This window comes from Monodon monoceros, unplaced genomic scaffold, assembly GCF_005190385.1.
Source record: "Monodon monoceros isolate NGI ecotype Baffin Bay Population unplaced genomic scaffold, NGI_Narwhal_1 Super_Scaffold_21, whole genome shotgun sequence".
NCBI classification, from domain to species: Eukaryota; Metazoa; Chordata; class Mammalia; order Artiodactyla; family Monodontidae; genus Monodon; species Monodon monoceros.
This window is the reverse complement of record NW_021703778.1, coordinates 147,975,471-147,991,222: the sequence shown is the minus strand read 5'-3', so window position 1 is coordinate 147,991,222 and position 15,752 is coordinate 147,975,471. Positions and strand designations below refer to the sequence as shown.

General features: G+C 39.2%; 1 protein-coding gene across 11 annotated transcripts in view; it reads right to left on the bottom strand.

Annotated features, from left to right (window-relative positions):
• GPATCH2L (G-patch domain containing 2 like) overlaps nucleotides 1-15,752 on the bottom strand; it is a 213,380-nt gene that overhangs the window by 75,876 nt on the left and 121,752 nt on the right. For 6 of the 11 annotated variants that reach the window (XM_029239550.1, XM_029239549.1, XM_029239551.1 and 3 more), the window contains one exon: nucleotides 1,142-9,505. The exons of 2 other annotated variants lie outside the window; for them this stretch is intronic. In XM_029239550.1, coding sequence (XP_029095383.1) covers nucleotides 9,345-9,505 — 161 coding nt within the window. In that variant the 3' untranslated portion in view covers nucleotides 1,142-9,344. Of the gene's footprint in view, nucleotides 1-1,141; nucleotides 9,724-15,752 lie in introns of those variants that run through there. 3 more of the 11 variants (XR_003796085.1, XR_003796084.1, XM_029239554.1) reach the window with 2 other exon arrangements.

The following is a 15,752-nucleotide window of genomic DNA, read 5'->3' as shown; positions in this document are numbered from 1 at the left end:
TTAACTTTCTAATTTATTTTCTTATCATTCATTTTATCCATTATTAGTTTAAATGCTATATTCTTTATATTTATTCTTTTAAAAGTTACTCCAAATATTTTAACAGATCTACTTACCTAAAGTCCCTAACAAATAAGACTCTTTACTCTCCTCTTGAAAAATTAAAGGGCGGTAGGACATGTTAACTCTCATCAACCCCTTTCAAAAGTATATGCTTTTGTTGCCTGGTGTTTTGAAGCCTCTCTTTGACTTCTTGAAATATATTTAAAACATGTGTAACATGTTTATATTCTGTGCTAATAAGTACAATATCTAAGTTATTTGTGAGTCTGATTCTCCTGTATGTTGTTTCTGATGACTTGCACTCATGGTACTCATTTCCTTCTTTGGTTTGTGGTTTTTAACTGTGAGCTACCCATATTCTTTGTAACTTTATCTGTGGGAATTCTTTGATACCTAGATTAAAGTTTCATTCCTCCAGAGAGAATGTGTTTGCTTCTGCCAGTCATTTGGGGTTACCACCTACCTGGGTCCATTGTAAATTAAATTCCCACTTGCAGTATTTTGGACCACACGAGTAGTATAAATTTGGGCCATAAACCTCTATAAGGGGCAACTTGTTAAAAATTTTTAGGTTAAAATAAAAGCTTTTCCTCCATCCAGGGCCAAGGTCAAGAAAGGCATGTTCCCTTGCTGTTATTTCTGCTTGGTGGGTTTATTTAGTATCTACCCTTCCACTGTAAGTGTAGCACTTTGAGGGTCCTCGCTCTGTGGGAGACCTCAGATCTCCCTGCCTTGAGCAGACCCTGCTTTACCTCCTGCACGCAGCATCACAGTCATCGTGACAGAGACTCAAGGAGACCAGCTCTCAGCAGATACCTTCAGGGTGAAAGCTGGCTTTCATCTTACTTGCCTCCCGTGTTTCGAGCTTTCACATCCCTTTTTGACCTCTACAGATTCTTTCATTTCTTTCCACTGCTTTGTGCATTTAGAAAGATGTTTTTTCACCCTCAATGATCAATGATAAAACTAAACCCAAAAGTAAAAGTATTCAGTAAGTTATCAGGATAAAAAATTAGCATATAAAAATCAACAGCCTTCACATATAAGAACAATAACAAAGTAGAAGACATAATGGCAGAGAAAACCCCATTTACTAGCAACAAAGATTAAATACTTAGGGATAAACTTAACAAGAAACACAAACCTATACAAAGAAAATTTTAAAACACTCTTTAAAAGGCACAAAAATAGACTTGAACAGTAGAAATACATCCCCTGTTCTTGGATAGGATGACTCAACATTGTAAAGATGCCATTTTTCTCTAAGTTAGTTAATAAATGTAATACGATCTCAATAAAAATATCAACACACTTTTTTAAAATGGAGTTACGCCGGTTGACACTAAAGTTTATATAGAAAAACAAACATGTAAGAATAGCCAGAAAAACACTGAAAAAGAAAAATTATGAGGGGACTAGCTCTCCCAGACATTAAAACATACTGTGTTTAAGGAATTCATCTCTCCCCAGTAGAAGCTAAACTTTCCAGATAACCTCATTCTCACTTCCTGCAGTTAGGACATAGGCACCTGACAATCAGATCCACCTATCCCAGATTTTAAATCAGAAACTAGTGATGTAAAGAAGCCAGAAACACACAGTCCCTTATGGTGAGGGTGGAGCCCCTACACAGAGTTCCAAAGGCAGCATGCAGTGATGTGGAAAATCAAGTTCCACTTTATTAGTGGGGAGAATGCCTGAGACTCCAACAAAGTTTTCTGATAAAGTAAGCTCCAACATGGCACCCAAGGTCAAAAAGAGGTGAGGAAATGGGTCTGTCTCTCCCCTAAACTCAAACTAAAATCTTACCAACAGCAGCAAGTAAAAAAACTGAAGCAAGTACTACATGGCGGGTAGCCTTCTTATATGTAGAAGTGGGCCCAGGCCTCCTTACCAGCCCAAGACCCTGGAAAGGAGAAAGCAGAAAAGGGACCACAGTTCAGCCTGACTCTTCATGAAGAACAATTCCACCCACTAGTAAATAGGGGCTATCCATCATAGAAACTGACTAGTGTGGTTAGCAATTCTTCCGACTTCAGTGGGCTTGAAGGAGGAGCAAAGAGAAGTGAGGAAAGGAGCAGACACCTCGAGTTGGCTTTCCTGGTTTACGGTAATCATCAATGAATGGAAGTGCTTCACTCCAATCTGTGCTTTAAGCCAGCACATTAAGGGGGCATGGCAAAGGAGCTCACTAGCACATGGGTATTGATGAAGTAACGGAGGGGAGGGCAGAGGCAGACACTCAGTCTGCATTGGACTGACCTACTGACCACTCTGCCTGAGAGGCTGAGAAAGCAGGAGAAAGATCAGGAGAGCAGGGTCAGAAGAGTCAGAATTCCAGAAAGGAAGCAGTTATATGGTATCAAGACATAAAGATCAACCTAAGGACTAAATTTGGGCAACCAGAAGTCACTGGTGAACCGAGCGACAACAATCTTAATGGCGGCGAGGGTAGCGGCCAGGTTTTAGCGTGTCAGCTCTCAGCCTCGGCTGCACGTTGGCTGCATGTCTTTGCTTTAAAAAGACTGTCCCACTACCCCATTCTCCTGTAATTGGCTTGTGGTTCAGTCAAGGGAATTAGGGTTTTAAAAAATCTCCCCAGATGATCCTAGTGTGCAGCCAGGGTTAAAAACTACTGCTTCAGTGAATTGAGAATTAATAGACAAAGTACAGGAAAGAACAGTATTTAGTGCTAGTCAAGGGGTTCAAAGGGTTGAGGAAAGGCATTTTTGTTTGAACAGGGAGTCTTTGAATGTGTTTAAATGCAAAGCCATATGTGTCAGGAGTGAGAAGCTGTATTGAGCAAGGCATCTGATCAAGGGAGAGGACCTTGAGTGTAAGAGAAGGGATTTGTTAGGGAGAGGACAGGAATTTCCAAGACAAAGAGGTGAGGAAGGGTGTATGTGAAGGTGTGTAAGCAGAGTTTCCCCATCTAATGCTCTATTATCTGTTAGGGGAGAGGTGAGATTAGCTGCTGGGGTTGAGAGAAGGTGGGGACTGAAAGGGTTTAAAATGGCCAGTTTGCAATAGCTGCTGACAATAGGTGGGAGGTTGAGCGAGATAAATATTTAGAGCAATTCAAATTGTCACCATGATTTTGGGGTAGCAGATTTTCATGGAGAAATACATGGCCCACTGCGGGGAGCAAGGTGTAGAATCTATGTAGTGAAACGGGTTGATTTAAGTCAGTCACCAAGGCTACTTATAAGTTCTCTGATATTTTCTTCCCTTTTTCAGTTAAACATTTGAATGTTTAACTGCAGGGGTCAGAACTCACTTCTAGCGAAAGAAAACATTATTTTCATAATTTACATCTTAAAATTTTTTATATTCCCACACCTTGATAATATCTAGTAACGCTAACATTTTTGGCCAGAAGTACTTTTAAATGGTTTTCAAGACGGAAAAGAAAAATTATGTGGTGCTTAAAAGACTACAAAAATTGAAAGGAGAGCTAAACAGTCTATACATGTGTATTAATCATGTTTTATATTTCCAATATATTATGATGTTTTGACATCTTAAAAAAACTTTCTGGATGGGGAAAGATGACCCGTCTCAGGGCTGGCCGGTTCTTAGAGACTGCAAAGGACTCAGCCTGCAGCATGCTTTTGATGTGCAAACTAACCACGTCTGATGGAGCCACACCTCCTCCATCTGGCCTGCACACCCCAGGACACCGTCATCCCAGGGCCAGGCACCAGGCAACTGGAGCCCACACTGTAGCCCTAAGGCCCTGGAATTATTCACTAGCCATGCCTAAACTGTTCTCCCTGCCCTGCTTTGCCTTTCCCAAGAAAATCCTGATCATGGCTCTGGCCTAGACATATCACTTGTTCCCGTCTTCTGCCTCCTGACCCAAACTTGGTGTTTGTCCTGTGGCCCTGCACGGCAAACCGTACCTCCTGTTTCTATGGGAACTGTAACATTAGGCTTTTCTTTCAATGACACTGACCTTTCCGCATCATCAGTCACCTTTATAAATAAAAATCCAGGCACGAAACATGAGCATCTGAGGAAATGATACTAGAGAACTCCTCCGTAGCCACACATATTCCCAGAAAGAGAAATTTGGTTCATAGGCTTTAGTAATAAGGTAGGGCCTACGCCAATTCACACAAATAAAATCTAAAGAAAAAATGACCATACCACCACTTCAAAGCTTTAACATTAGAGTACTGTCTTCTGAAACACTGAATCGTAAGTCAGACGATGAAAAAATATAACATGTTGTTACTACTGGTTCCCAACCCCTGCGGAATCACTAGCTGAAAATGTAAAACAAAGACAGTAAGGTATGATTAAGGGGGATCACTGAAAATTGATTTTTACATGCTCTGAAGCACTGAGATTAATTCCCAGCAAAAGATTACCAATAATTCAACAGGTATTTATTACACAATAGCTATGTACTCAGGGTGTTTTTTTCTTCCAATTATTTTTTTCATTTTTGTGAGTCATACTTTAAAGACTTCATCATTATGAAAATATATGACATTTTCCCATGAAACTAAGATGTAATGAACAGGTATCATAAAATCATGGATGGCAGTATCTTACACAAATGTTTTACTGTCGGTTATGAAAATCAATGATCACTCACAGACTAAAAATCCATTGTTATACTTTAATCCACTTTTAAAAGGTTGTTTCTATCCATCTAAAAATGGCCTCAATGGCATTTTTCTCCACATCATCCTTTCTCAATATTTCCAGGAGATCTTTCAGGAACTTGAGGGAAAAAGTATGGGAAATAAAGACATTTAACAGTTTCTGCAAAGAACCATACACAAAACATCTCCATACTTATGGAGGAAAGTATAAGAGCACCTCAGAGCTTGGGGGGGACACCAGTATATTAAAACACTCCTTTTTAACTGTGGCAAAGCCTGCGGTTCTTAAACATCATTGTGCATCGTTCTTAAACATCAAGTCCCCTGGAGGGCTGGTAAAAGACTCCTGGGCCTTACCCTCAGAGTTTCTGATTCAGCAGATCTGGAGGGGGGTAGAATGTATGCATGCTGTTGATCTCGGGGCCCTAGCAGCCCTGCTCTAAGCATCTCCTTCTCTTCCCCTTTCCCCTTGCCTTCCCAGTCTGAACCTTGCCAAGATTCCTTTCCTTGGTGAACATCTTCAGGATCTGCCCCATTCTTCAATACTGTGCTTGGAAAATTTTTTTTCCCCCACATTTGACAATTTTACCAAGTGCAGTGCAGGGCAGTGGCAGGAAAACAACTTCTTTTGGCCATAAGTTTGTTTTGCTGGGCTTGTTAAAAACCTTCTAATCCACACTCTTCGGCAAGATCACTCAATTTCCTTTGTTTCTTTTCCATGTTGCTATTTCCAGGCATTTGATGTTCATCTGTTTCGTGATCTTGATGTTCATCTGTTTCGTGATCTTAACGAAAGCATGTGTGGGCCACTTGTGTTTAGTGCTAATAGCAGAACCCACCAATTTCCTCACCTTTTTTCCTCTGTGCCAGTTTTCTCATGGGGTAGGAACCCAACCTGATTGCTGTCACTATCAGTAACTACACTGTCACAACTGGAGAGGGAGATAAGGAAATACTGACACGTAAAATGGGCAGCTGAAACATTAGCAAAGGAAGCAGCTGACAGCAAGAGCAAACCGCTTCTGCCACCCCTCCCACCATCCCATGAACCATGATACAACCTATAAGCTATGTCCCCCACTAGACGGTATCCACTGCTGCTACAGAAAGCCACTCTGTTCTCATCCCAGCTCAGATAAGGTTCACCAAATATACAGAATGCTGAATACGGCTAATGCTGTATTTTTACACAGCTTAATCCCCAGGAAATAAAAAAGCTTGTGGCTCAGAATCATGGTAGTGAAGCCAAAATAAAGCAAAGGCTTGAAATGAATCAGGCATCACCAGGAGCCTTTTCCTGGAGCCGAAGTGGAGAACCCATCACACCAGCAATGACAGTGCCACCTAGCTCCTTCCTCACGTGACACTCTGAGACTCGTTCACCTCTAAATGACTTACTGCTATGATAACTCTGCTCCTGTACTTTTAGCATCAGAACTTGCTATGCTGTGATCTAGACTGCATTTCTGGTTCCAAAGTAGAGATATGTCAGATTCACCTATTTGGGATTCACAAGTAGTTTAAATTACCTCTCCTAGGTATTGAGCTTTACTTAGCAAAGGATGCCATAAGCATCACAGATTAAGAAGCTTTATTTCAGCTTTTGGTCATTTTGCTGCCAAAATGGCCTCATTTGCAGCCTGTTTCTATAGCCCAGCACAACTCTGTCATCTGAAATTTCCAATTGCATTTGATTTCTAAAGAATTCAAGGCTAAATGAGGCCTATTTATCGAGAACACACCACTCAAAAAAGATCATACTCTGCCCCTCCAAACTTGGCACCATGTAAACAGCTACTAATTTCCTCTTCTGAACAGTTCTTACCAAAAAGCAACACAAGTTTTGATGCAAATGAAGTTGTTCCCTTTATAATACTGCACCTGAAAAATAATCTCAAATTCCCTTAAACCGGTAAGCAAAACTACCCTTTATGAATGATGCTCATGCAAGTACATAATGTTTTCGCCCATTGTGAAAAATACCCAAGATTAGGATTTAGACAAGCAGACTGGACAGCAAGCTGGGATAAATCAGAATTCTGAAATTAGGAAGAACTGTGGAACTCTGCTTCGGTTATTACTTTTGAGCAGATCAAATCATTGAGCTCAATGATTATCCTCAAAAGAAGTCAAGCTATAATTTTTTTTCAACAGATTTCAAAACCCGATTTTGAAATTATACCTTTTGTTGAAAGGTAACAGATTTCTCTTAATTTATGACATTATACACTTTGCCATATAAAAAGGATATTTAAAATTTAAGATTCAAAATACACTTGATTCTAAGAGTATTCCTCTGGAATTGACTCATAAAAAACAAGCAGAATAAGTCGGTGAATAATTCTGTAAGCATGCTCATGCAGCAGCTTAAAATAAGGAGCACAATTTACAACCCTGTATTGGAAAAATATTTGTGTGCTTAATGGCTATTCTCTTAGGCAATTAATTTTCTCTCCTAGTTATTACAGATATGGCATTTTGGGTTGCTCCCCGTTGAAAGTATTCAAAATATGTAGGAAAGCTTGATCAAGAAAGGTGATAAACATTCTGTTTATCTGGCATACTGTTTCAAAAATATGAGTCTCAGAGTGACTCAGGTCTATCAGTGACAACCCAAAGATTATAACCCAGGGCCAAGAAAGTCTGTAAGTCTGGGATTTTAGTCTTGACTTGATTATGAGATTTGGGGCAAGTCACTAAGACTGTTCTTGACTCTATAAAATGGTAGCAATCACCTACCTTTACATCATAGATGTTTAAAAGGTAAATAAAGTTGTACATATAAGTGATTTTTAATCGCAGGTAGAAAGGAGAATTATTAGGCTACACGTCATGAAGAAAAAGATGCTACCCGAACTACAGAGGTCTTAACAGGCGATGATCACAGGACTGATCTCTGAATGAGCCATGGAGCTTAGTGCAAAGAAAATAAAATTATTACGTTCATGAATTTCTCCCTTAAATCCAACGAATTATGTTAGAAATGTGTGCCTCGGGACACTATTGGGACTAGGTAAGAATGCACATATTACAACAAAAAGATACCTTCATCACTAAAACAACTGAGTAGAACCACTTTATATTCAACAGACATTATGTTTTCTATTCTGCTATGGGTGCAGCCATAGGAAGGGAAGTACACTCACTACTGCACAAGAATCTGGGTGGCTCCCAGGGATGCTGGGCTAGCTTTAGCACTACTCCTCATGCCGTAATCTCCACCCGCCCCTCCCTCCACCATATTCCTTGTTGTGGACAACTGCCATGTTCTCAGTCTTACATGAAGTACTATGTAAACTTAGCTTCCAGTACCCCTTTCCCACCAGATTCACACCCACACCACTGACAAGGACATTCTGGAGCTACCACTGATAAGGACAACAATTTTTAAAGGAATACGACAGAGCGGCCCACCATTAAATTGTGTGTGAGAAAGGACAACTGCGCTTCAGGGAAAGAAAGGAGGCTCTGTCCTAGCAGGTGCAGGGGTGGGAGTTCCTCTAGAATGTCACAAGAGCAGCGGACACTTGAGAATGGCTTCTGTGTATCTCAGAGTAAAAGCATTCAATTTGTACAAAAACGGGCCCTTCTGCCAACGAGGTCCCTCAACGACAGACAATCTTGATAATACTTTTTTAGAAAGGGTGGCTTTTCTTCAGAAGCTCTAGGCAGTCACTTATTCCTCATTTTGACAAAGAAGCATCCAACTTGAGGCATGGCTGTACATATAACTCTTCATGCAGCTGAGCCGTCATAAACATACCAAGTATAAAGGCATGTCAAAAAGACATTTTTCCTCCCCAAAGTATGGCCTCAAAAAGCCATTATTATAATAGAGTATGAATTTCTGCTACAGGTTATTGACCTATAATACTAACAATAAAAGTCTCGTTTAGTACATAAAGGCTTACACCGCAACATGAAGTATTAAGACACAATCCACTGTTTTAAATTTGCTGTACACCTAAAGCACCTTCTTCATGACACCGATCTGTATGTGTATATATATAGGTCCTCTTTCAGTAGAACACAGACTTTGGAGATGAGGCAAAGTACAATGCAGCTGCTGGCGATTCCAATAGGACATCTAGAAAAATGGAGTAAGCTTCCAAGGCCCATGCTGCTGGTAGTCTTTTCTGAGGCTCCAAATTGAGTACTTGGTGGATTTATCTTATTGGCACTCTGCTTGAATCAAGACCAGGCTCAAAGTCCTGCAAACAATTCCACACACAGATCTTAAATCTGTGTTTAACTTTGTCTGGAACTGGCTGCAAATTTGGAACTTCCTCAAATGGTATTAAAAGCTCTACACAAAAAATATGCAAAAGCAGTTACTAGTTCTTCAAGAAAAAAGACATACCTGCAAAACAGCAACAGCTCTGTAAACAGAGCTGTAGGTAACTGTTGGGACAGCAATAGCAATGTAACAAATATAGCATAGGATGACCTTTTTTAAAAAAATTGCTGTCCTAATATTTTACAATTAAAAAACAAAGATTTTCACAATATGATTTTCTAAGAGAAAGAGTCCACTTCTTTGAAGAGGAGTCAGTCCTGGTGGCGAAAGGACTGGGAATGTCAATTAAGATATGCAAGACAATATAATACAAAGTCTAATATTTGTTTCAGCAACATCTAGTCGGCTCTTGGTGGGTGAAATTCTGCTGTCTAGCTGTATCCAGGGCTCTTTTCTTGTGGCATTTTAAAAAATGTAGCTGCAGTTGAGTCAGTGGTTTTCTCTGCAGCAGAGGTCCTGACCAACCACTCAGAGTTCGGAGATTTGGGGGCCTGTGATGCTGGTATGGTTGGCTCCACTGCATCCATGTGAACTGGTAAGGGTGTTACAATAAAAGTAAGGAGGAAAAAAGTCAAAAGGAGACAAATTAGAATGAGAGAGATGTCAACACAAAACTTTCTTAATTCTTATACTTTATGTCCTATTAAACCAAGTGGCCACATAAAGTTTCTTTTTTTTTAAACCAAAAAATAAAGGCAAGATTTAAGTAAGATAAGTATTGTATTTCTCCACCTCAGAAAATGGGTTTAACTGAACAAATGAGTAAATCCAGTAGTACAAATTCATAATGTAGTAATAATCACTTACTAAGCATTTATGTGCCAGGCACTGTACCGTGTAAACAACGTATACTATAACCTTACTTCTTAATGCAAACTCTTAGAAGGAGGTATCGTCATCTCCATTTCCTGGATCAGAAAACTGAGGCATAGAGAGAGCAGATAATTTGTTCAGGGACACAACCGGGCTGGTTAAGTAGCAAGACTCAAACTCATATACTGGACTCCAAGCCCTCTGCTCTTTCTACAACATCTTATGCCTCCAATAAGACAGTGTCACCAATAAATAATGAATAATAAGGCAAATGGTAGAAAAATCACACACCAAGCCCATGGTTTTTCAACAAGCACATTAAGACATTCTGGACAGGATAATCATTGCTTGTGCAGGGCTGTCCTATTTTTTTTAGGACACTTACCATTCTGGACCCTGTCCCTGAATGCCAAAAGCATTCCCCAGTCATTGTGACAACCAAACTGTCCTCACATTTCCAAATGCCCCCTGAGCAGAGCAGTACAAACCACCATCATACCCCACTGTTGAAAACAAATATATACACTAAAATAGAGCAAAATCTTAAAAAGTTTTGCTTTTATCCTGTTACAATAATTCCATTCCCAGGAATATAACCTAGAAAAGTAATTTTCAAATTATGTGTCACAAAATCAATGTAGTGGGTCATGACCAATACTTTTTTTTTTCTTAATGAAAAAGTTTAGATTATATCATAGTGCACCCAAGGGTTTATTTCAGATTTACAGGTACACCCAACATTCAAACATAAATTTCAGAAAGAAAAAAAAAAAAACCTCGAAAGCTATTAACTCCATGGCACATATACAAGAGTTTTTAGAGGGTAGTGGCTTTCAAACATTTTGGAACCTCAACCATAGCAGCAAGAAATACATCTGACATCAACACCCAAACCTCTCTCTCTCTCTCTCTATTTCTCACACACATGTGCTCATTCACTCCTATTTAAGTGAAAATAAATTTCATAAAACTATAACTACCATTACTAGATGCTCATCAACCATGGTGAAAAAACTGTCCTAGATTCTTGGCTTGTTACCTTTTTGAGGAGTCCTATCCAAAGAAGAGGAATTAGACTATGGAAATTGTGCCATCTGCTTCTCTGGATACATTTCCTTCAGAAAATGAGAACTTTCTTTGTGATCTCATGGACACAGCAGTTACAAAGAAACCTTGCTCCTTAGAAATTGCAAGCCCCTTCTCCAAGAACTGGGTCTTGGTGCTCCAGCCGGGTGTCAGGCCTGAGCCTCTGAGGTGGGAGAGCTGAGTTCAGGACAATGGTCCACCAGAGACCTCCCGGCCCCTTGTAATATCAATCGGCGAGAGCTCTCCCAGAGATCTCCGTCTCAACTCTAAGAACCAGCTCCACTCAACGACCAGCAAGCTCCAGTGCTGGATACCCCACGCCAAACAACTAGCAAGACAGGAACACAACCCCACCCATTAGCAAAGAGGCTGCCTAAAATCATGATAAGGTCACAAACACCTCAAAACACACGACCAGACACGGTCCTGCCCACCAGAAAGACAAGATCCAGCCTCATCCATCAGAACACAGGCACCAGTCCTCTCCAACAGGAAGCCTACACATCCCACGGAGCCAACATTACCCACTGGGGGCAGACACCAAAAACAATGGAAAATACAAACCTGCAGCCTGTGAAGAGGAGACCCCAAACACAGTAAGTTAAGCAAAATGAGAAGACAGAGAAACACACAGCAGATGAAGGAGCAAGGTAAAAACCCACCAGACCAAACAAATGAAGAGGAAATAGGCAGTCTACCTCAAAAAGAATTCAGAGTAATGACAGTAAAGATGATAGAAAATCTTGAAAACAGAATGGAGAAAATAAAAGAAAGGTTTAACAAGGACCTAGAAGAACTAAAGAGCAAACAAACAATGATAAACAACACAATAAATGAAATTAAAAATTCTCTAGAAGAAATCAATAGCAGAATAACTGAGGCCAAAGAACGGATAAGTGACCTGGAAGATAAAATAGTGGAAATAACTACCGCAGAGGAGAATAAAGAAAAAAGAATGAAAAGAACTGAGGACAGTCTCAGAGACCTCTGGGACAACATTAAATGCACCAACATTTGAATTATAGGCGGTCCCAGAAGAAGAGAAAAAGAAAGGGACTGAGAAAATACTTGAAAAGATTATAGTTGAAAACTTCTCTAATATGGGAAAGGAAATAGTCAATCAAGTCCAGGAAGTGCAGAGAGTCCCATACAGGATAAACCCAAGGAGAAACATGCCAAGACACATATATATCAAACTATCAAAAATTAAATACAAAGAAAAAATATTAAAAGCAGCAAGGGAAAAACAACAAATAACATACAAGGGAATCCCCATAAGGTTAACAGCTGATCTTTCAGCAGAAACTCTGCAAGCCAGAAGGGAGTGGCAGGACATATTTAAAGTGATGAAAGGGAAAAACCTACAACCAAGATTACTCTACCCAGTAAGGATCTCATTCAGATTTGATGGAGAAATTAAAACCTTTACAGATACACAGAAGCTAAGAGAATTCAGCACCACCAAACCAGCTCTACAACAAATGCTAAAGGAACTTCTCTAGGCAGGAAACACAAGAGAATGGAAAGACCTACAATAACATCCAAAACAATTCAGAAAATGGTAACAGGAACATACATATCGATAATTACCTTAAATGTAAATGGATTAAATGTTCCAACTAAAAGACAAAGACTTGCTGAATGGATACAAAAACAAGACCCATATATACGCTGTCTACAAGAAGCCCACTTCAGATCTAGGGACACATACAGACTGAAAATGAGAGGATGGAAAAAGATATTCCATGCAAATGGAAATCAAAAGCTAGGGGGCTTCCCTGGTGGCGCAGGGGCTGAGAGTCCGCCTGCCGATGCAGGGGACACAGGTTCGTGCCCCGGTCTGGGAAGATCCCACATGCCACGGAGCGGCTGGGCCCGTGAGCCATGGCCGCTGAGCCTACGTGTCCGGAGCCTGTGCTCCACAGCGGGAGAGGCCACAACAGTGAGAGGCCTGTGTACTGCAAAAAAAACAAAAACAAAAATAAACAAACAAAAAAAAAGAAAGCTAGAGTAGCAATTCTCATATCAGACAAACTAGAGTTTAAAATAAAGACTATTACAAGAGACAAAGAAGAACACTACATAATGATCAAGGAATCAATCCAAGAAGAAGATATAAAAATTGTAAATATTTACGCACCCAACATAGGAGCACCTCAATACATAAGGCAAATGCTAACAGCCATAAAAGGGGAAAGCAACAGTAACACAATCACAGTAGGGGACTTTAACACCCCACTTTCACGAATGGGCAGATCATCCAAAATGAAAATAAATAATTAAACACAAGCTTTAAATGACACATTAAACAAGATGGACTTAATTGATATTTATAGGACGTTCCATCCAAAAACAGAATACACTTTCTTCTCAAGTGCTCATGGAACATTCTCCAGGATAGATCATATCTTGGGTCACAAATCAAGCCTTGGTAAATTTAAGAAAATTGAAATCATATCAAGTATCTTTTCCGACCACAATGCTATGAGACTAGATATCAATTACAGGAAAAAAACTTTAAAAATGCAAACACAAGGAGGCTAAACAATACGCTACTAAATAACCAAGAGATGACTGAAGAAATCAAAGAGGAAATCAAAAAATTTAGAAACAAATGACAATGAAAACACGACAACCCAAAACCTATGGGATGCAGCAAAAGCAGTTCTAAGAGGGAAGTTTATAGCAACACAATCCTAAATCAAGAAACAAGAAACATCTCAAATAAACAACCTAACCTTACACCTAAAGCAATTAGAGAAAGAAGAACAAAAAAACCCCCAAGTTAGCAGAAGGAAAGAAATCATAAAGATCAGTTCAGAAATAAATGAAAAAGAAATGAAGGAAACGATAGCAAAGATCAATAAAACTAAAAGCTGGTTCTTTGAGAAGATAAAATTGATAAACCATTAGCCAGATTCATCAAGGAAAAAAGAGAAAAGACACAAATCAACAGAATTAGAAATGAAAAAGGAGAAGTACCAACTGACATGGCAGAAACACAAAGGTTCATGAGAGATTACTGCAAGCAACTCTATGACAAAGAAATGGACAACCTGGAAAAAATGGACAAATTCTTAGAAAAGCACAACTTTCCAAGACTGAACCAGGAAGAAATAGAAAATATAAACAGACCAATCACAAGCACTGAAATTGAAACTGTGATTAAAAATCTTCCAACAAAAAAAGTCCCAGGACCAGATGGCTTCACAGGCGAATTCTATCAAACATTTAGAGAAGAGCTAACACCTATCCTTCTCAAACTCTTCCAAAATATAGCAGAGGCAGGAACACTCCCAAACTCATTCTACGAGGCCACCATCACCTTGATACCAAAACCAGACACAGATGTCACAAAAAAAGAAAACTACAGGCCGCTAACACTGATGAACATAGATGTAAAAATCCTCAACAAAATACTAGCAAACAGAATCCAACAACACATTAAAAGGATCATACACCATGATCAAGTGGTGTTTATCCCAGGAATGCAAGGATTCTTCAATATACGCAAATCAATCAATGTGATAAACCATATTAACAAGCTGAAGGATAAAAACTATATGATCATCTCAATAGATGCAGAAAAAGCTTTCGACAAAATTCAACACCAATTTATGATAAAAACCCTGCAGAAAGTAGGCATAGAGGGAACTTACCTCAACATAATAAAGGGCATATATGACAAACCCACAGCCAACATCATTTTTAATGGTGAAAAACTGAAACCATTTCCACTAGGATCAGGAACAAGACAAGGTTGCCCACTCTCACCACTATTATTCAACATAGTTTTGGAAGTTTTAGCCCTAGCAATCAGAGAAGAAAAAGAAATAAAAGGAATCCAAATCGGAAAAGAAAAAGTAAAACTGTCACTGTTTGCAGATGACATGATACTATACATAGAGAATCCTAAAGATGCTGCCAGAAAACTACTAGAGCTAATCAATGAATCTGGTAAAGTAGCAGGATACAAAATTAATGCACAGAAATCTCTTGCATTCCTATACACTAATTATGAAAAATCTGAAAAAGAAATTAAGGAAACACTCCCATTTACCACTGCAACAAAAAGAATAAAATACCTAGAAATAAACCTACCTAAGGAGGCAAAAGACCTGTATGCAGATAACTGTAAGACACTGATGAAAGAAATTAAAGATGATACAAACAGATGGTGAGATATACCATGTTCTTGGATTGGAAGAATCAACACTGTGAAAATGACAACATGACCCAAAGCAATCTACAGATTCAATGCAATCCCTATCAAATTACCAATGGCATTTTTCACAGAACTAGAACAAGAGTTTTTACAGTTTGTATGGAAAGACAAAAGAGCCCTAATAGCCAAAACAATCTTGCGAACGAAAAACGGAGCTGGAGGAATCAGGCTCCCTGACTGGAGACTATATTACAAAGCTACAGTAATCAAGACAGTATGGTACTGGCACAAAAACAGAAATATAGATCAATGGGACAGGATAGAAAGCCCAGAGATAAACCCACACACATAGGGTAACCTTATCTTTGACAAAGGAGGCAAGAATATACAATGGAGAAAAGACAGCCTCTTCAATAAGCGGTGTTGGGAAAACTGGACGGCTACATGTAAAAGAATGAAATTAGAACACTTCCTAACACCATACACAAAAGTAAACTCAAAATGGATTAAAGACCTAAATGTAAAGCCAGAAACTTTCAAACTCTTAGAGGAAAACATAGGCAGAATACTCTATGACATATATCACAGCAAGATCCTTCTTGACCCACCTCCTAGAATAATGGAAATAAAATAAAAAATAAACAAATGGGACCTAATGCAACTTGAAAATCTTTGCACAGCCAAGGAAACCATAAAGAAGACAAAAAGACAACCC